Here is a 21,355-nt window from a genome sequence, read left to right as displayed (position 1 = left end):
CTCAAATACTTTACACTGCACAAGAGCTTTAAATCCATTTTGAGCAATAAATAGACTCAACCTCAAACATTCAGAAACAAAATAGTCATTTATTTTTTTAAGGAAGAATTTATCGACATCTTCTTGACCATCTGTGGCACTGCTGAACAATTATTGATCATCTTGTGTGATTAATAACACATATGGTCTAATATTGCAGAAATACATCCAGTAATAAAACAATAATTATCAACCATGAATTATCTGCTATTGTTACAAAATACGCCCAACAATAGAATATTGATTAACATCCAACTTCTGAACTTATAAATCAGACCAAACAAGAAAATGAAAAAAGTGAATGTGAAGATTTACAAGAAGTCACAGCAGTGAATTAAAGCTTTTTCAGTCCAGGATCAGAAAGTCTTTGTTGGATTATTCAATTTCTCTTCTTGGCCTTTAGCTTGAAATTCTTGGTGTTCCTTCAGTTTTTTTCTCATGTTTATTGTTGTTGTTTCTTCTCTTTGATTGCTCTCTCTGCTCTTTGGAACATTTTAGTGGTGTGGTGGCTCCATTCTGATCTTCTTGAACAGCTGTTTGACCTGAGAATGATCCTTAAAGTCATTAATGAACACATATTACTGGCTGTACTACCAGGAAGGTATGGGGTCCAGGAGAAGCATAAGAAATGCACTGAGCAATATCTTTAATTGTTGTCTTCATCTATCCTAGTTTCAAATAGCCTCTAGGTGTCAAACTTTTAATTGTCATACTTGGAACGGATCTTCATTATTTATTCATATAAAGACAAATTGTTTAGTTATTAGTTATATAATTCATTTAATTTTACACTGAATGTGGGTTGGCATGCACGGGAGAAACAGATTTTTTGCTTTGGTGTTCATGCTACTCGTGTTTGTATTGTTATCTTTTCCAAAAGAAAAATGGCAAGGAAAATGAAAGGAGCAGTGGAAAACTTGAAACTAGCATTTGGATGATCCCGCTGCTGTCCTCTGCTATCTTTCTAGCTTGAAGTTCTTGCTTTTCCTTCAGTTTTTTCATTTTCTTTTTGATTTCTATTTCACGTTCTTCCATTAATTTATTCTGCTTCTCAATGTCACCCTTCACCTCTCTGAGCTGTTGCTGAAACTTTTCCTCTATTTCCTTCCTCAGTGTCTCCTGCTCTTTGCAGTTTTGCTCTTCTCTCTCTTTAAGAATTCGTTGTTTCTCCTCTTCTATCGCTCTCTCTGCCTTTTGGAACATTTTGTTGGTGTAGTAGCTTCCTCCATTCTGCACATTTATGTTTCTTATCTTATCTAGCAGCTTGCTGACCTGAGAATGATCTTTCACCTCATTATTGAACACGTGGTACCAGCCGTTATATTTGGTCACAAGTTCCCTCAGATCTTTGCTGTCCTTCAAGAACTCCTCAATAGTTTTCCCTTTGAGCAGGTCACCATGGGTAAAGAGAACCATGCTGTATTTGTCGGCTTCCTTACCAAAGATTTTCCGGATCTTCTGCACCGTCTGCTTTTCTTCGTCTGTGTATATGCCCAGTTTGATGACAACCAGGAAGATATGAGGTCCAGGTGAAGCATAAGAAATGCTCTGGGCAAGATCTTCAACTGTCTTCTCTTTATTGTTCCTGGTGTCAAACAGACCCGGAGTGTCAATAACAGCAACCTTTTGTCCATCCACCTCACCATAAACCTTTTCACAGCATTCTGTCAAAGATTCAGCAGAGAATTCTGATTCAAAGCACTTTTGACCCAGAATGCTGTTTCCTGTGGCGCTCTTCCCAGCCCCAGTCTTCCCCACCAACACAATCCTGATCAGCTCATTATTGTTGTAGGTGGTGCGAGGTGTAGACCTGACGACTGAAAAAACTTGTCTGAGCTTTTGCTGATATTCTTCCTCTAGTTCCCTCTTCAGTTTCTCCTGCTCTTTGCGGTTCTGCTCTTCTTCCTCTTTCAGGATTCGTAGTTTCTCCTCTTCTATCGCTCTCTCTGCCTTTTGGAACATTTCGGTGGTGTAGTAGCTTCCTCCATTCTGCACATTTATATTTCTTATCTTATTGAGCAGCTCCTTGACCTGAGAACGATCCTCCACCTCATTATTGAACACGTGGTACTGATTGTTACATTTAGCCACAAGTTCCTGCAGATCTTCACTTTCCCTCAAGAACTCCTCAACAGCTTTCCCTTTGAGCAGATCACCATGGGTAAAGAGAATCATGCTGTATTTGTTGGCTTCCTCACCAAAGATTTCCTGAATCTTCTCTATTGTATGTTTTTCCTCCTCTGTGAATCTGCCCAGTTTGATGACAACCAGGAAGATATGAGGTCCAGGTGAAGCATAAGAAATACTCTCGGCAATATATCTATTTGTTCCCTCTTCAGTCTGTATGGTGTCAAACAGGCCCGGAGTATCAATAACAGCAACCTTTTGTCCATCCACCTCACCAGAAGCCTTTTTACAGTGTTCTGTCAAAGATGCAGGAGATAAATGTGATTTAAAGCACTGTTTTCCCAGAATGGTGTTTCCTGTGGCGCTCTTCCCAACTCCAGTCTTCCCCACCATCACAATCCTGATCAGTTCATTATTGTTGCAATTTGTTGGAGGTGTAGACCCAAAGGCTGAAAAGAAGGACAAACAATAAATTCTATGTGTATTCATAAAATATGTTCAATTAGTCCACATTAGGGATGGATAACTATGGTTGGAAAGGCTTAAGTTGTGCCTACAGCACACAGTTTTATAGTACATTGGTATCCTTCCTCTAGGTGTAAAACACAGTGGATTCATGTGGACATACTGTATATTATGTGTGATCTGCAAAAGGTTTGGTAGATAAAAGTTACTGCTACAAAATCAGTCTAAATATGGCTGAATTGTGATTCATAACTGCAAACTGGCTTTTTAACATGATGACTGTTGATTTATTGTATTGTAAGATGTTAAATGTTAAAGACATTTGTAAGAACCTGTGTTCACCTTTATGTTAAAATAGACCTGAAAATGAAACATTGATTAAGTGTTATATCATGACTCAAAAAAGCGACAGATTGGATTATTAAACTCAAATTATGAAAACAATGAAAATCTATAACTGCTGCAAGGATTAAATCAACAGTCCTCAGCTGTGCAATTCATTTAATAGGTTAAAGTACAAAAAACAAAAAAGACTAAAGTCATTGGACCATATTTTCCTGAAACTGTGCGCAGGTGCAGATCCAAGTCTTAATTTCTGGCGCATGCCCCATGTGAGTGTGACCAACTATTTTTTGCAATTTTTCCTGAACAGTGTCGGCACTTCTCATACACAGCCAGGTGCAAAGTGGAAGAGAGACATTATTAGCCGGAGGTAAACAGAATCAGCAGGTCGAGTCAAGGAGAGCTTCAATCATGACCAACCACATGAGCTCCTCTTAACCCCAGCAACAAGTGCGTTTTAAGGGGTCTTATTTCCCAATAAGGCTAAGATGGAGAGTGAGACTAACAGATGACAGGTTGCAGCAACCAACAACATTATTTCTACATATTTTTGCTAACACATTACTATTATAGAACACTGTAACTCATAACTCATGTAATCATTTATGAAATGTATGTGACACTGCTTTTCAGATTCCTTCCCCTAACTTACCTTTTGGTCCTGAGCAGGTGTTTTGTAAATGCTGCACCAGATCATTCCTGTTGATCTTTTCTAAAACCTTCTTGGTCAGCAGCAGAGCTCCAGGCTCCTGATATTTCTGTACCATTAGATCAACTGTGCGTGTCTTTGCTGCATTCTCCAGTTGAGCCACTGGGATGCCTGAAAAGCCCTCCAGGTTGCCATCCTGCTCCAGGAACCACTTGAAATCCTTAAATTCATCTTCTTTTAATTTTGCCAGAATTTTAAAGAGCTCCTCTTTATGTTTCGTCATTATGGGCCCCCTGCTGAAAATAAGAGAAATTTTAAACAGGAAGGACATGTATTCAGGTCTCATCTCATGACACTTTACTTTGAAATGTAAATCATCTACTGTTTGAAAAAAACAGGTCACAAAACTGTGGTGCTCCCGATTACCAGGCCTTAGTTCACCTGTGTGAAGCACCTAAAATCAGGGGTGGAGCAGCGAATCAAACTGAATGAAATGCATTTAAACAACTTTTTTTCTACTACTGTAGTTGTAACCACAGCTTACCATAAAATAGTTACTGAGACCATAGGAATGTAACAACTCAGCAGAATTTATTTCAGGTCTCATAGCAGTTTACTACTTACATCCAGTTATTTGTATGAATTGCTATACTGGAGCATGGCTATCCTTATTATACTTAATCATAATCACAGAGTATCTTTATCCTACTTCCTTACATACCTTATAGACATGAAATTAAAGGAAACTTACACTTCCATTAAAATGAAATGGATAGTTATTGATGCAAAACAAATTGAACCCTGGTAACAAATCAGTATCAGTAAAGAACCAAATCAGTAGTCATTTTTAAGTCCATGGACTAGTACAACCTTATTATTATTTTTTAAGTTTCTCTTTTAGTAGGAATCCAAAAGGGACTTTTAATTGTCTTTAATTGGGAAATTAAATACCAAAAGCTGTCCAGGAGGTTTTGTATCAGCAGGCGTCAGTTCCTCTCCAACAGCCACAGGAAACAAGTGGTCCCTCTTCATCTGAAGTCCTCCTCCAAACTAACAGGAGAATATCACATAAGCAGGTCATTTGAGGCTAGTGAGTGCAGAGAGAGAGCAACTAGCTCTCACAGGATACAGCTACAACCGCCTGAACCCTTTTTAAGCTCAATAATAAATAGCTTTCATATACAATACAAACTATAACTCACTGTAACTTATATTAAATGCAACACACGCATTACTCCCTAACATAAGGAGTAAAACTATGACGTCTAAAGCAACATATTCCTTTGACATTTAGCTTCAAATAGCATGAACTATGTGAGTTTACATTCTGGACACAGAGGTAACTTGTATGCCAAAGCATGGTGGCTAATTAGCAATTAGATTAACTCACGATTATCGATTAGCATGCTAATAAACATTAATTTGGTCGTTAAGACTTTAACATAAGGCAGGCAACACATTACCATAAGACAGACAGATGTTACACATCTTAAATATGAATGCTCACCTTTGTCTATGACTATTCAAAAACGACAATAGAAGTGACTTTACAAACCAAATTTGCCACCTGGCTTACATTTAGGATAGCCTATTTCATTTATATTCAATGATATTAGCTGAGCTGATACATCACATAACAAGACAAGGTTACAAAATAAAACTTTACATTACTAAACTAGTTAATAGTTGTATCACTCCTCTGATCTGTTATTCTCTAATCAACCAGCAGCGAGTAACAGAAGCACCGTTGCTGAATGTACCAACGTAACTTTACTACAACTTTTTACTCTTCCCTGGCCTGGTGGGTTGGTGAAATGGCTGTGATCGGCTGGATGGCTGTTCAATTAATCTAACTTGACCAATAGGTTTATCATGTATTGGAAACTCGTGGGGGGGTGGAATTCTGTTTCTGTGAAAGTAAAGGTGTCACAACACCCGTGACACCCACGGCTGCCTGAAGTCTCAAAACCCAAATCCAGGACACCACAAATATTTTTATATATCAATCCAAAACAATGTTAGAATGAAAATAAAGCTGATGTGTTCTGTCGCCTATTTGGAGCAAGCAATTATAGGATAATTTATACATTTAAACTCCGTAGTTATACTCCTCCCCTGCATATCTGAAAGTCCACATTTGCCCTTCGTTATTTAGTCTACATTCCGTTTTTACGAACACCACTTTATGTTTAGGATGTGCCAAATTGATGTTTTTATACACATTTATACATCTAGCCTCTGGACATACAACTGAACTAATTTTTCCACTGATTTCTATACATTCTGAATTTAAGAGTCTTCGGTCACCATTGACTCTGATATCAGTCAAAACATAACAAGTTTTAGTCCACTAGATAAATTAATATGATTAATACAGTTATATATCGACTTACCTTGTTTTAATGTGTTGCTGCTCATTTTTGTTTCAGAGAGAGAAGAGTAGATTTGTTGCGGAAGTGAAAGCAAATTTCAGAATCTATCTACCATTCTGCCTCGTTGTGTAACTTCATGCAACAAACCACACCCAGAAAACACTGTTGACACCAAAGTACAACGTCATTCTTCCTCCATCTACAGGATTCCTTCTGGTAACTGTAGATGGTTAACCATGTCCTTGTAAACCACGTCCCATGTCAACTGACTATAAATGCTACTTGCACTAGATTATAAAAAACACAACGAGTTCCACTTGTAGCAAAAAAATTCAGATACATCAACATATACTTCCATACTTCATCTTCTTTGTACATGGTTTAAATACTGTCTTGTTTAATTTTCCCCATTGAATTTTATTTCTGAGTCAAATATCTTGTACATTTTATTTCTGGGTCAACTATCCTCCACATCTCTTTACTGTAAAAATACCCCAAAATACAAATTTTAAATTACCACTTTGTATGGAGAACATAAACAGCAAGTTATGAGTTTATTAATGTCTTAGACCTATGAAATGAACAAAATGAAACAGAAAAATTAATGAAATATAAATGTAATTTATGTAATCATTTTCTTTAAATTACGAGTCCATCCACTGTTATTTACTCCTGTTTTATGTGTTCTTTTTTCTTTATTTCTTGGTTTTTGATTTTTTTTTTTTTTTTTTAAATCTTTTCCTCCTTTTTTAGCTTGTTTTTTTGTTTGTTTTCTGTCTGATGCACACTCATGCAGGCCCAGAAATATGAAAAATCTTCATTCTTTTAAAATCACTTTTGTACATTTTAAGTTTGATGTTTCTCCAACTTTCATAAACACAATTTATTCCTTCTTGCAGTTTTGGATAAAGATATCTTGGGAAATATATCATATCATCAATAACACACACTGCCTCAACTGAAATGTTGTCTTTGAGTTTCCAACAAGATGTACAATAAAACATCATGTGACACATGAGTTTGAACCCCACAGTATATACAGTGATAGATATTTACTAGTCATATGATCACTGATTACAACTATTAGACATAAATAGAACTGGATCATCATATGCATATGTGTGTAAAAAATGAAATCTGATAAATTAACTATAATTTATGCTGTTTTCTACCATCAGTGATCTCTGATACCTCAAATACTTTACACTGCACAACAGCTTTAAATCCATTTTGATCAATAAATAGACTCAACCTCAAACATACAGAAGCAAAATAATTATTTATTTTTTTATAGAAGAATTTATCAGCATGTTCTTGACCAGTAATAAGTAATAAAAGTAATATAACAGTGATAAAGTAATACAACAATAATTATTAACCATGAATTATCTGCTATTGTTACAAAATACGCTCAACAACAAAATATTGATTAACACCAGACTTCTATATTTATAAATCAGACCAAACAAGAAAATGAAAAAAGTGAATGTGAAGATTTACAAGAAGTCACAGCAGTGAATTAAAGCTTTTTCAGTCCAGGATCAGAAAGTCTTTGTTGTTTTCTTGATTCAAATGTTTTGGAATCTTTGAATCTTTTATTCCAGTTTCCTTTCCGACCCTTCATCATACATGAGACTCATCTGACCACCTGCTGGCTATAAAAGTGTAAAAGCAATCAGAGTAGCTGCTGATCCAAACCTTCTCTGTGTTCTTCATCACATTTGGTGTCTGTATTTGTGCACATATTGAACATATTAAATTCTCTCACTTTTTTGTATTTTCCCTCCTTTTTTCTGGGTATAAAAGTCCTGCAGGACCAAATGACAGCGAGAGAGAACTTTTTCTATCCTGTGTGGGACGTTAGGATCAGCAACAGTCTTTTACTTGTTTTGCTTTGAATACATCTTTATTTTATGGATAAACAGTTGTTGAGTAATTCTACGACAACAGCAGATGTCACTTTCACCTTAATTTGCTCTCGCTGTGTGGAGGTGGGTGAGTTCTTGTGTTTGGATCTTTTTTTTATTAACTGATAGATGATTTGCAAAACTAGAGATAAACAGACATAAATCATTTGAATTAACAGCTGGATTATTGAATTTCTCTTCTCGGCTTCTAGCTTGAAATTCTTGGTGTTCCTTCAGTTTTTTTCTCATGTTTATTGTTGTTGTTTCTTCTCTTTGATTGCTCTCTCTCTTTGGAACATTTTAGTGGTGTAGTGGCTCCATTCTGATCTTCTTGAGCAGCTGTTTGACCTGATAATGATCCTTAAAGTCATTAATGAACACATATTACTGGCTGTACTACCAGGAAGGTATGGGGTCCAGGAGAAGCATAAGAAATGCACTGAGCAATATCTTTAACTGTTGTCTCTTCATCTCTCATAGTGTCAAACAGCCTCTAAGTGTCAAACTTTTATTTGTTGTATTTGTTACTCAGAACAGATCTTCATTCATTTTTTCATGTAAAGACAAATTGGTTATTTATTAGTCCTATAATTGAATTACTTTTGCATTTCCAGCTTTTGCATTTTTGACTTCAATCCACTTCCAGCCTGGAAGTGGATTGAAGAAACTACGCAACCACTGAAAAAATGACATTAGCAGTTTGGTGACCCAGTCGCTCTCCTCAGCTTCCTCTCTGGCCTGCTCTTCTTGCTTTTCCCACAGTTTTAACATTTTCTCTTTACTGTTTTTTTCATATTCTTCCTTTAATGTAGTCTCTCTCTCAGTGTCACCCTTCACTTGTCTGAGCTTTTGCTGATATTCTTCCTCTAGTTCCTTCCTCAGTTTCTCCTGCTCTTTGCGGTTCTGCTCTTCTCTCTCTTTCAGGATTCGTTGTTTCTCCTCTTCTATCGCTCTCTCTGCCTTTTGGAACATTTCGGTGGTGTAGTAGCTTCCTCCATTCTGCACATTTATATTTCTTATCTTATCAAGAAGCTTTCTGACCTGAGAACGATCCTTCACCTCATTATTGAACACGTGGTACTGGTTGTTACATTTGGCCACAAGTTCCTGCAGATCTTTGCTGTCCTTCAAGAACTCCTCAATAGGTTTCCCTTTGAGCAGGTCACCATGGGTAAAGAGAACCATGCTGTATTTGTAGGCTTCCTCACCAAAGATTGTTTGAATTATTTGTATAGTCTGCTTTTCTTCCTCTGTGAATCTGTCCAGTTTGATGATGACCAGGAAGATATGAGGTCCAGGTGAAGCATAGGAGATGCACTTGGCAATATCTTTAACGGTTTCCTCCTCAGTGTTCCTGGTGTCAAACAGGCCTGGAGTGTCAATTACAGCAACCTTTTGTCCATCCACCTCACCAGAAGCCTTTTCAGAGTGTGTAGTCAAAGATTTAGGGGAGAACTCAGATTTAAAGCACTGTTTTCCCAGAATGGTGTTTCCTGTGGCGCTCTTCCCAACTCCAGTCTTCCCCACCATCACAATCCTGATCCGCTCATTACTGCTGTAGTTTGTGGGAGGTGTAGACTCGAAGACTGAAAAAAGGACAAACGATTAATGCTATGTGTATTCATGAAATGTGTTCAGTTAGTCCACATTAGGGTTGGATAACTATGGTTGGAAAGCCTCAAAGTGTGTCTATAATACACAGTTTTAAGGTACGCGTTTCATCTCCTAGTTGAACATTCTTAATGCTTTCTTTCATATTTATTTTTATGTATTTGGTTTCTTTGAGTAAGGTTACAATATCTTGTAAAAATGGCCCAAAGTTATTGTTTAAGGAGAATTCTAAGAACCATACTGGGTTATTTGTAATATTTTAATATTTTTGACTTGACCTTTGATGTCTAAATATGGCTGAATTGTGGTTCATGACTGCAAACTGGCTATTTTAACATAATGACTGTCAGTTTATTGTACTGTAAGATGTTAAATGTCTATTAAAGACATAAAGATTTGATTACTCAACTCAAATCATGAAAATGCTAAAAAATCATCTCAGCAGACTTCAGCTGAGCAATGGATTCAATAGGTTAAAGTACAAAAAACAAAAAGCCTAAAGATATTTGGGACCTATTTTCCTGTTTTTGCACAGCCATGCACAAAGTCAAAGAGAGACATTATTAGTGGGAGGTAAACAGAGTCAGCAGGTGGAGTTGGGGAGAGCTTCAGTAATGACTAATCACATGAGCTCCTCTTATGCCCTTTACAGCAGCAGCAGGTGAAACGGGTGAGAGAGGCTGAGTGACAGAGAGAAAATAGTTCACCTCTGTGAAGCACCTGAATTTTCAAAATGCAAATTCAGGACACCCCAGATATTCATAGATATCATTCCAAAATATGCCGACAATGAGTCTCAATGAGACAATGAGTCCATGCTGATCACATCACTGATTAGTGAGTCCCACAGCTCATTCACATCACAATACTTACACATATATGTTGAGATCATCATGAACACACTTGATGCAACAGTCGCGCTCCACAATGAACATCTGCAGGGAGGAAATAGTGAAGTTTTACTGATTAATCCTTCAAGATGTGAAGAGAAAAAACAGCCTTGTTGAAAAACTGAAGGCAGATTAAAGACCCAACTTTTAAGGATTCATGACGCAAATTAGATTTGAATTTTGAGGATGAAATTTTAATTCAAGCTTGATCACCTAACACATCCACTCTGTATCTTTTCAGTGTGAAACTGACTTTGTTCTTGATCACCTGGTTGGTTTTCAGCACCAAAGATCAAAGTTAACCAACATTTTCAGCTGCCGTCCGCGGCTGCAGTTCCACTGACGGCAACTAGAGCCTGGAGACAAACTGACTGTATTGAAGTGAATGGGAAAAACCCCACACCTCTTTCTGTAAAAGTAATTTCCACAAGAGGCTCTTAATGGCTAATTACACTTTTTAGATGACATTTTGTGTTTTATTACTGCATTTACGTAAAAATAATAACAACAACAACAACAACAACTAGCTTTACATGGCTAAACGAGGATTAAATCTTCAGGACTGCAATAAAATTAAAAAAAAAAAAAAAAAATCAGACAAATGATACAAAATGGAGAAATTGAATAAAATACTTAACAATATAAGATTAAAACAGTAACAATAAAACAGATAATACTTGAAAGTGATTTAAAAGATGTCATTGATTCAGATCAGATCCTCCAGCAGGCTCACGGTTGACAGTTGTTATTATACTAGCTTAATGAAAAATGCCTCTTTAAAAATCAATAGCAAACCAGAGTTTTACCTTGAGTGTAGTGCCATAAAGATGAAGGTGGTGAAGATGAAAATCAAAAGGGTCTCCATGGTTAACCCTGAAACATGAACACAAACATGTCAGAGACAAACTACCCTCTAATTAGTGGATGGCCGAAATTGCACTGTGCACCGAATCTGCATAAACACAACTATGATGTTGGTGAATGAATCACAGGAGATGAACGAACTGTTGAGCAACTTTACTGAACTCAGCAACAGCTAACATTTGAGGCTTACATGGCTTTGCATACCAGCTCTCTGGCGCGCCAATTCTCACAACCCACCCTACTCTGCCTCTGATTGGCTAGTAATCATTGCCTAAGTTGGTTGGGTTGGTTAGTTTTAGCCATGATACGTGAGATTGGTTAGGTTTAGGGTAAGAATGTCAGGGGAGTAGGGCCGGTCATGGCTTTGCCATCTTATGAAAAAAAAAAGTCCCTTCTGGCTCTCTCTTCACTCTTCTTGTTCTTTCCTTGATAGGGGTGGGCGGATCAATCCCAAAATATCGCTACTACAGATACGTTTTGTTTTTGAAGCTTGATTCTAGCATCTTTTTCACTCTTTTACTCTTTGATGAAATGGCGTTGTACCCATTTGTACCCAGAACTGTCTGTGCAACGTTCCCTTGTTGTGAACAGTGAACACATCTTAGTGCATGCACTCTTTGCTTCTCCACTGCTGTTGTGGTGTCATGTGTGTATTCAAACAATACACATACTCAGCGCAATGCAGACCCTGACTACCGGCATCAATACAGCAAATGAATGCAGTGATGACTCGACAAAAGAGGAGCATCGTGTGGAGCCATTTTACAGATGTCAATTAACACATTAAACACCACTGACCAACCTCTGATCTGCGACAGAAAAGAAAGGAGGAGGAGGCAAATGCCTCAGACAGACCCCCAACACAGAGACAGAGTCTTTTCAGAGAGCAAAGCATATCCAGGTATACAGTATTGTGGCAAGAGGATGCAATGTAGGGTATTGACCAGTGTAATCAGAGGAATCCAACTACGCCACCCTGGGAGTTTTACCTGAGGACAAATGTTACCTTAGACCAGTGTTGTAGTCCAGTCACTCAGTCTCGAGTCCGCGTTGAGTCTCAAATCCCCAGTATTCAAGTCCGAGTCACCAAAGAAGAGTCCAGGTCAAGTCCAGTTTGAGTCCCCATTACCTGAGCCTGAGTCCGAATCATCGGGGTCTAAGTCAAGTTCCAAGATGGGCTCCAGTGCTCCACTCTGGCACAGTCAAAGAGCCGACATACAAATAAAAAAGGTCTACATTAAACAAAAATGACAGCTGTGATTTCATATTAATATTAATGATGCGCCGATTGCAATTTTATTAGATTTTTAGAAATTCTGATTTCCTTTATAAAAATTAATTACAATTTTTTTTGGACTTAAAGGTATTACAAATTGCGAGCTTTGTGTCTTCTTCATTCACGCTAATGAACTTCCATACCAACGACGATGTGTGTGGCTGTTGTGTCTTTGCGCTGTGTGTGTGACTGCATAGTGTGTGTGTGTGGTTACACTGTCTGTGCAGCAGCTGCTGCTGTGTGCATGACGTGAACCATAGTGTGGCTATATGACATATATTACTTCTTTATCAATAAACAAGTGCCTCAGACCAGTACCAATGACCCAAGAGGCAATCTGGTTCGTTATACTAAGAAGCAGGAGACGTGGTTCCATCCATCAATATTTTTTTATTTAACAATGGTCAAAATGAATAAAAGAGCCATTAAGCATACCATCCACACATATTAAAAAGGGGTAGGGGAATTATTCAGAGCCGAGGCTTATCAGTGGAGGGGGAGAAGGAGAGGCATCCAGAAGAGAATCACACATGCACACACCATCAACACACACAAAAAGGTGAAGGGTCAAATCCAGGGATGCTCAGATGAACACAACACGCAGGAAAGGAGGTACCACCACCTACAAGCACCAGCTTAGCTTCTGAATAATAAAAAAGGGAATATATACAATTAGTGAAGTTATTCAACCAAACAAACAAACATATTATAGTTAACCTGATGTTGAAATGCTTAACACTGGTTATCAACAGCTGTAGAAAGAAAGGGCCTCCTGCCAGTGGTGTAACAAAACAAGGAAAAGGGGAAAGAACAAACAAATAAACTAAACAGTCTCCAAAATGATCAGTTGGTCAGATGGTGGAACACCTAACCGGCAACTTAAGAGCAAAATAAACACAAACTACACCACAATAAACAATATTCAGTCCTGTACTTGCAGACAAATGTCAAATGAATGAACTAAACTAAGCAAAACAAGATCACTCACGGAAGATGGTCAAACCTGTGATTTACAAATTGGGGCTAAACAAACAAACAACAACAACAACAACAACAACAACAACACCCCACGTACAACACAACGCACACTCACATAATTAAAACGGCTCAGGCTAAAAAAGGACAAATGATGGAAACTTAGTATGGACAAAGGCGATGATCATTAACACCAGCTACAGGCAAAGCAGCAGCGTGAGTCAGAGTTTGATCAGCAGCTCCCGAGTGAAGCTGCTAAACGCTGACCCAAACCCACAGTCCCTGTGATACATGACAAAATGTCCAAATTAAAAAACAAGAATGACAACTACCACAAAAAAAAAAAAAAAAAAACTTGGTGCCGTAGTAGGCTGCATACTAATCAGGCAGCATCTGTGGACTCAGGGGAGGAGGGAGCGTCTATTGTTCCTATTCTGCTGCTACACACAGTAAAACACCCATTTACTACACGCAGCATAATACAATTACAGAGCAAGGGAGGAGTGGACCTACCAACAGCGATCTACGAGAAGGTCACTTCTGAGGGAGGTGAGTCACCACGGAGGGATTTCCAAAATCATAAATGAGTAATACAAGCAACTAATAATAATCTAAGGACCAAACACAGAACCTACTCACGTACCTGCAGCAGTTGCGGAAGTCAGGTGAACAGGAGACGGGCGTGCATTCAGCGTCAGGGAAGCGCTCAGAAAACAGCTACCTGACTTTACAGAGTGCCCGGAGACAATGATTGGCTAGTGATCGCAAAAGCAATTCACTACAGACCTGCTTAGACTAGACAGGAATACATTTCCATTCTGCTACAGCATATATTAGTGAAATTAATATTTTAGTCAAATTGGATCCTCAGCATTGGTTAATATTACATTTTCAAACTGTAATTGGTCATCATTAGCTGTTACTCTAGCACACTGGTTAAATATAGATTATATTTAGACATTCACATAATATATTCAGCACACTGAAATTTGTTATCTAAATGAATTATTTTAATGGAACTGAAAAAAAAAACTATACCACATGCTTTAGTTGGGAATCAAACCCTGGTCTCACAGGTGGCTCCAGCTAGCTGCTACCTTATTTAGGTTTTTGTAGTGAAATGAGGAGGTATCATAGAGATAACCTTTCATTTCAACTGAATGAATCAGTTGTTCCTCTTCCATGATGCGCTTTCAACATGAGTGACAGGAAGTAAATAAAACAGGGCGTCCTACAAAAGTTCAGCTCAAAACGGCAGTGCAGTATCCCCAACTAATAGGGGCCCCAAACAGCTATGATTTTTAGATATGAAACTGTGGTGGCAGTTTCTGTAATAAAAGACTCACAAACCAGAGAATGTCTTCCTGGGTTTAATATCACATTTGAAAGTGGGTACAATACGAACAACAGATACAGATCATTATTATAATCTTAGCAGATTATCGCTGCAAAGTCGTTTCACCATACACAAGATCACAGAACATCACCAAAGTGTAAGTGTAAGTAGTAAAGTATAACATATTGTATTTGAATATACATAATATTTTTTTATGACAGAAACATGAAAAATAATGTCACTGTTCTAACTCATTATACTCTGAAATTACTTACAAAAGTCCCTCAAAAGACTTTTTAAAATATGCCTAAATTAAAACCTAATCAATGATTACAGTTATGCAAATCATCAACCTCCAAAAGTAACCAAGTATATTTACTCAAGTATAATGCTTGCAGTTATATGTACTTTACTTTAATATTTCCATTTAATGCAAATGTATACTTCCACTCCACTTCTACTAGGATGATTCAGTTCCTTCTATTTCAGAGGAAAGACTGTACTACTACATTTATCTGACAGCTGGTTGCTGGTGACTTTACAGATTAAGATTTTACAGACAAAATTTATGATCAACACATAAAATGTGATGCATTTATATTATATTATATTATATTATATTATATTATATTATATTATATTATATTATATTATATTATATTATATTATATTATATTATATAAAGCAGCAACAATGTGCTCCACCTTGAACAGATGTTAATGTAGATGAATTGTGTTACAATACACTTCTGCCTAAATCCAATCAGAGAAAGGCATAAAGGAGCCCCATGACTGAGTTTACTTATAGGGTCCCCAAATCACTAAATCTAGACTCTCTCCCACCTATGGACATCACACCTTATATTAACATAAAATCTTATCATCTTTTAATGCACATCTGTGAACTCATGAACACATGGAGTGTTACATTAATGCAGTTATTTGTATTCTTTGTATTATTACATTTGCACATTACATATACTGTTTATACTGTGAACATTTGAATATTTATGGTCAATATCTTGTAAATTATTTTTTAAACTCAACAGCTCTTTTCACATATAGTTTTACTCATTCTTTATTGTAAAATTTTATTTATATATTTATTTCACCTGTCTTTTGTGATAGTTGTATTTTATTTAATTTGTATAGATACTTGTTTTTTCTCTTACCTTCTCATTTTTTATTATTACGCACCACAACACCAAGACAAATTTCCTTGTATGTGTAAAGTTATTTGGCAATAAACCTGTTTCTGATTCTGATTCAGTGGGAATAATTACAGCCAACAATAATATATATATGACTTGTTTATATGGCTCATAACATATGATACAGTATATGGCATAAAAGTACTGTATTAAGATAGACATGAAAAAAATGTGAAACTGTCCTTTAAATCCTTTACTGAATATATAACAGTTGTCCATATACAGATTCAACATCTGAATTACTTCAGAAAAGGAAAACTCAGTTAATATCAGATTAAATACACAATCATTATATTCATATTCATATCAATTCAGCACAGTAACATCTTTGTTCTTGTCTGTGACACTGATGAATATGTTTTGGTGATCTTATGTAGTTATTAACACCCATGAGCTAAATGTCATGATTATAAACTGTGACGAGCACAGCTTGAATATCCTCCCGGATGTTCAGAGCTCATTCAGATGAACAGTACACCCTGTTCACTTCTCCCATCTGCATTTACAAGAAATAACACGTCCTTTTAATTGCCAATGTGTACATATAAGGTGCGGCCGACGTTTCCAACTGGATTTTATACTCTGTTTACAATATGATGAAAAATAAACATGAGCTCCGCAAACCCAGTCAACAGACAGTCAACAGAAGCTTTTAAAACACTTCTGAATTTGACTTCCAGCAGGTCTTTTAAATAAATCAACACATTATTGTTCTGTTTCCTGTAAAATTATTCATTCATTCAACCTTTATTTAACCCATTAATGACTAACGACTATATTTAGTATGTTATGGAAAAGCCCTTCAAATTTTTTTTCTGTTTGAGGTGGAAACACAAAATTTGCTGTAGAAACTGTCAAGACATTCGGCTATACATGACAAAACAAAATTTTTGATATCACATGGTTATCATGCCTTAATTGTTAGACTAAGTTGATTTTCTTTTAAAAACACACAAACGCTGTAAGTTTATCATTCATTTGGTATTTACACTGGATCAAATTATATATTATTGAAATCGAAGTCATTTATCTAATTGTTATAAACATTCGATATAACTCCTTCTAGTTTCTGAGATTCAGCCATTTCTGTATCATACTATATTTTGCTATTAGTCACATGGGGGTCTCATTTGATCAGTTTTCACAAAGACACTTGTGGAAAGGTTCCTATGATAACATGTTCAAAAGAATGTATGCATCTAATGACCAGATAAAGTAAGAATTAATTATTAAAAAGATTTTTCAATGTGCTTTTAGGGGGAAATGATGAGAAATGTAGCTCTGTGACGAGTTTCAATGCATTTCTATGGGGTTTATGGGTATGATGGAGGGAGAGAATAAAGCGCAAAGCCAGATGCTAATTTACAAACATCTTTGGTCTTTGAAATGCAGGTTCAAGTGTACTTTTATTCACATATTTGGTTTGTTGCAGTTGGCCACTGTCAGTCTTGCTGGCAGGCTCAGGGGACGAGGTGATGTAAATGAGACATGACTGATTCTGGAAAAAGATTCACTGTTCAGGAGGTGATTAGATTGGTAACATCAGTTGACACTGAGAGGACATTTAAGAGGACAGTGGAGGTGAGGAGATGGATGGAAGTCTGGACAACTTGTCAGATCATCAGCTAGATGTTGTAGCAGATGTGATCCTCTAAAAAAATGTCTAAGGCGATGAAGAAAGGTGAGAGAGGCTTCAACCCCCAGATAAGGAACTGTCACCAAGCAAAGAATTACTGAGCACTGTTATGGATGATACATTAAACTGCTATAGTATTGTATAATTTAAAGTTTTGAAGTTATATATTCCTCATAATTACAACTTTTGGATTGTTGTTTGTAAAATAATGTTTGTGAACTACTGAATTGTGAAATATTTTATGCATTACATTTTAAATGCAGTGCTTTTGAATTTTGTGAGTGAGATATTTTGAAATTCAGTTGAATATAAACTACCTTTTGTTCAGATTTCAAGATGTTTATATAATATAATAAACTGAATTGCTGGTAGTAGTAGTGTGTGTGTGTGTGTGTGTGAAAGAGAGAGAGAGAGAGAGAGAGAGAGAGAGAGAGAGAGAGGGAGAAAGGGAGGGGAGACAACGTGTCAGAGATGTTGAGTTGGGTGAAAAATTGAGATTTAAAACATTTTATTCATATTGAAAATCCTATATGTAATACTAGAATACTATATAAAATGTTTCTAAGGTCTGCACAATGTCAATACTGGACCAACAGAAAAGCAACAGATTATCATTTTTCTTTCTGAATCTATATTATAAGAGTCCAGACTATGTGTGTATCAAAAGTTATGAACATCTGAAATTCCTAAACTATTGTTCTAGAGGTGTTTTTGTGGAAAATCAAAAAACTGGCAACGTCTTGTGATAACAACTAAAAAAAGGATGTTAAGAAAAAGCCTCATACTTTGATATATTAGCTCAGCGAGTACTTTAAGTGCTGTAAAGGAAATTATAAAATTACACTGTGGACATTAATGAGATTATATTGAATTTAATACTTAAAATCCCCGTTAAGCCTTTTATACAATCATAAACCACCAGATGTCCTCGTTGGCTCAGTTTCTTTTTGTGACGATACTCATGTTGACATTTAGTCACTCAGTATGTATTCAACACCAACCAGTTTATGTTATGTAGCAAGTTGTGAAATAACTATAATAACTAAATGAGCATTGCCCTCTAATTGCAGAGGATTAGAGTGGCAGAAAAAAATCTGAATATATTACAGACGCAATACAAATATACTGTACAAGTCTTTATATATATATGAGAACAAATAGGTTGTGCTTCACCACATGTTGGTTTCACCCATCTTCAAACTGTAGATCTGAAGGGGAGGGAACAAGGAAATATGTGGACAGACTGGAGCTTGTTGTGTTTGAGAGCAGGAAGAAGAGGGAGGAGTTATCAAGCTATGATTCATTCCAGGAAGAGGAGCAGTTTGAGAGAGATACTGTGTTTAGCCCTTGTTTTTCCACGCTATACACAGTTAGACACTGTCAGTACAAAGAAACTAATGAATTAAGATGAAATGTGTTGAGCCACACTCTTTATTATTGTTAAGCTCTTTTTCAGCAATTCAAACAAACAAATTGTTTTACTGCAAACAAATGTCTTTATTGGGAGGAGTGACTGACAAGCTCTAGAAGAAAAATGTGCGGAAAAATTATTAGAAGGACAGGAAAAAAGAAAAACATTTTTATATTTTGTTCAATTACAGTTCAACACGTTTTTTCCAGTTCTACTTCTCTAGGCCTCTAAAATTATTCTAATTAAACATCTGAAAAAGTAAAATCACTGTTTTTATTCAACAGATAAGTCAAAAACAGATGCAACATGTGGTCACAAGTAGATACACTACTGGTCACACTGTTGGACACCACTGAAGTGCAGCACAGGTAGCTGTGGCTTCAAATGAATTCTTGTTTGGGTGAAACAACCATATTAAATATGTAACCATAGAAACCAAAGTATTACGCTTATGTTCCTGTGAGAAAGAGAAACAAAGAACATCTATTCATGCTGAAGCATATCCTGACACGACAGATTTGGTTCCAGCTTCTCAAATGTAAATATTTACTGGTTTCTTCAGTCGTCTATGACAGTAAACTGAATATCTTTGGGTTGTGGACAAAACAAGACATTGTAGGTTGAATCTTGATCTTTGGGAGACAGTGACATTTTATAGACCAAAAAACTAATTGTTTATTTGAAAAAATAATTGACAGATTAATCAATAATGTAAAGAATCTTTAGTTGCAGCCCTACTTTGAACTACATTTAGTCCACAATGAGTGCTCTCTGATGACTCAAATACTTTACACTGCACAAACGCTTTAAATCCATTTTGAACCATAACAATGAACAGACTCACCCTCAGAAACAAAACAGCAATATTTTTTTTTTTTAATGAAGAATTAATCGACATCTTCTGTACCATCTGTGGCACTACTGAACAATTGTTATTCCTATCCTACCCACCCTTCATCATACATGAGACTCATCTGACCACCTGCTGGCTATAAAAGTGTAAAAACAATCAGAGTAGCTAGTGATCCAAACCTTCTCTGTGTTCTTCATCACATTTGCTGCCTGTATTTGTGCACATATTGAACATATTAAATTCTCTCACTTTTTTGTATTTTCCCTCCTTTTTTCTCGGTATAAAAGTCCTGCAGGACCAAATGACGACAAGAGAGAACTTTTTCTATCCTGTGTGAGACGCTAGGATCAGCAACAGTCTTTTACTTGTTTTGCTTTGAATACATCTTTATTTTATGGATAAACAGTTGTTGAGTAATTCTATGACAACAGCAGATGTCACTTTCACATTAATTTGCTCTCGCTGTGTGGAGGTGGGTGAGTTCTTGTGTTTGGATCATTTTTTTATTAACTGATAGATGATTTGCAAAACTAGAGATAAACTGACATAAATCATTTGAATTAACAGCTGGATTATTGAATTTCTCTTCTCGGCTTCTAGCTTGTTCTTTCAGTTTTTTTCTTGTGTTTCCTCTAACTTATCAACTTATTCTCCATCTTTCTGTCAGCCTTCTGTTTCCTCAACAGTTAATATTTTCCTCTCTTTCCTTCATCAGTTCCTCATGCTCTATGAGGATTTGCTCTTCTGTCTCTTTCAGGATTCGTTGTTTCTTTTATTCTATCTCTCTCTCTGCCTTTTGGAACATTTTAGTGGTGTAGTAGCTCCATTCTGATCTTCTTGAGCAGCTGTTTGACCTGAGAATGATCCTTTAAGTCATTAATGAACACATATTACTAGCTGTACTACCAGGAAGGTATGGGGTCCAGGAGAAGCATAAAAAAATGCACTGAGCAATATCTTCAACTGTTGTCTTCATCTCTCATAGTTTCAAACAATCTCTGGGTGTCAAACTTTTGTTGTCATACTTGGAACAGATCTTCATTATTTTTTTTCATAAAAGACAAATTGTTTACTTATTAGTTATTGAACAAAGAATGGAATCAGGACAGCACACTTAGTCAACTGGTTTTAATTTAAATTGCCACATTACTTATTAGTTATATAATTCAATTAATTTTACACTAGCTGGGGAGTGGGTTGGCTTGCTTGGGCAGAGGCTGATTATTTGTCTTGGTGTTCTTACTGCTCATCTGTTTATTTTGTTATCTACTATCTCTGTTTCAAAAGTGAGAAGCAAAGTGAAGCAACAACTGAAATTTTTTTTAATTAGCAGCTGTTTGACTGAATCATTGTCCCCGGCTTCCTTTCTGGCCTGAAGTTTGAGCTTTTTTC

At 36.5% G+C, this 21,355-nt stretch overlaps 2 protein-coding genes across 3 annotated transcripts; both read right to left on the bottom strand.

Moving 5' to 3' along the window:
- Positions 1-72: 72 nt before the first annotated feature.
- Positions 73-6,150, bottom strand: LOC121909494 (GTPase IMAP family member 8-like). Of its 2 annotated transcripts, none has more exons than XM_042430060.1 (4): positions 6,016-6,150; positions 4,574-4,672; positions 3,626-3,918; positions 73-2,615 (listed from the first exon to the last, which is right to left on the bottom strand). In XM_042430060.1, exons 3-4 carry the CDS (start codon positions 3,903-3,905, stop codon positions 904-906), a joined length of 1,992 nt encoding a protein of 663 aa, XP_042285994.1. In that variant the 5' UTR covers positions 3,906-3,918; positions 4,574-4,672; positions 6,016-6,150; the 3' UTR covers positions 73-903. The 2 variants fall into 2 exon arrangements, with proteins under 2 accessions (XP_042285994.1, XP_042285995.1); XM_042430061.1 differs by having other exon boundaries at positions 3,626-3,915.
- A 2,336-nt stretch (positions 6,151-8,486) lies between these two features.
- Positions 8,487-14,209, bottom strand: LOC121908357 (GTPase IMAP family member 9-like). Its single transcript, XM_042428291.1, has 4 exons — positions 14,161-14,209; positions 11,209-11,275; positions 10,386-10,447; positions 8,487-9,487 (listed from the first exon to the last, which is right to left on the bottom strand). The coding sequence occupies exons 2-4, from the start codon at positions 11,265-11,267 to the stop codon at positions 8,487-8,489; spliced, it is 1,122 nt and encodes a 373-aa protein (XP_042284225.1). The 5' UTR covers positions 11,268-11,275; positions 14,161-14,209.
- Between the last annotated feature and the right edge of the window lie 7,146 nt (positions 14,210-21,355).

This window comes from Thunnus maccoyii, chromosome 12, assembly GCF_910596095.1.
Source record: "Thunnus maccoyii chromosome 12, fThuMac1.1, whole genome shotgun sequence".
In the NCBI taxonomy this organism is placed as follows: domain Eukaryota; kingdom Metazoa; phylum Chordata; class Actinopteri; order Scombriformes; family Scombridae; genus Thunnus; species Thunnus maccoyii.
This window is presented reverse-complemented; position numbering and strand designations above follow the sequence as displayed.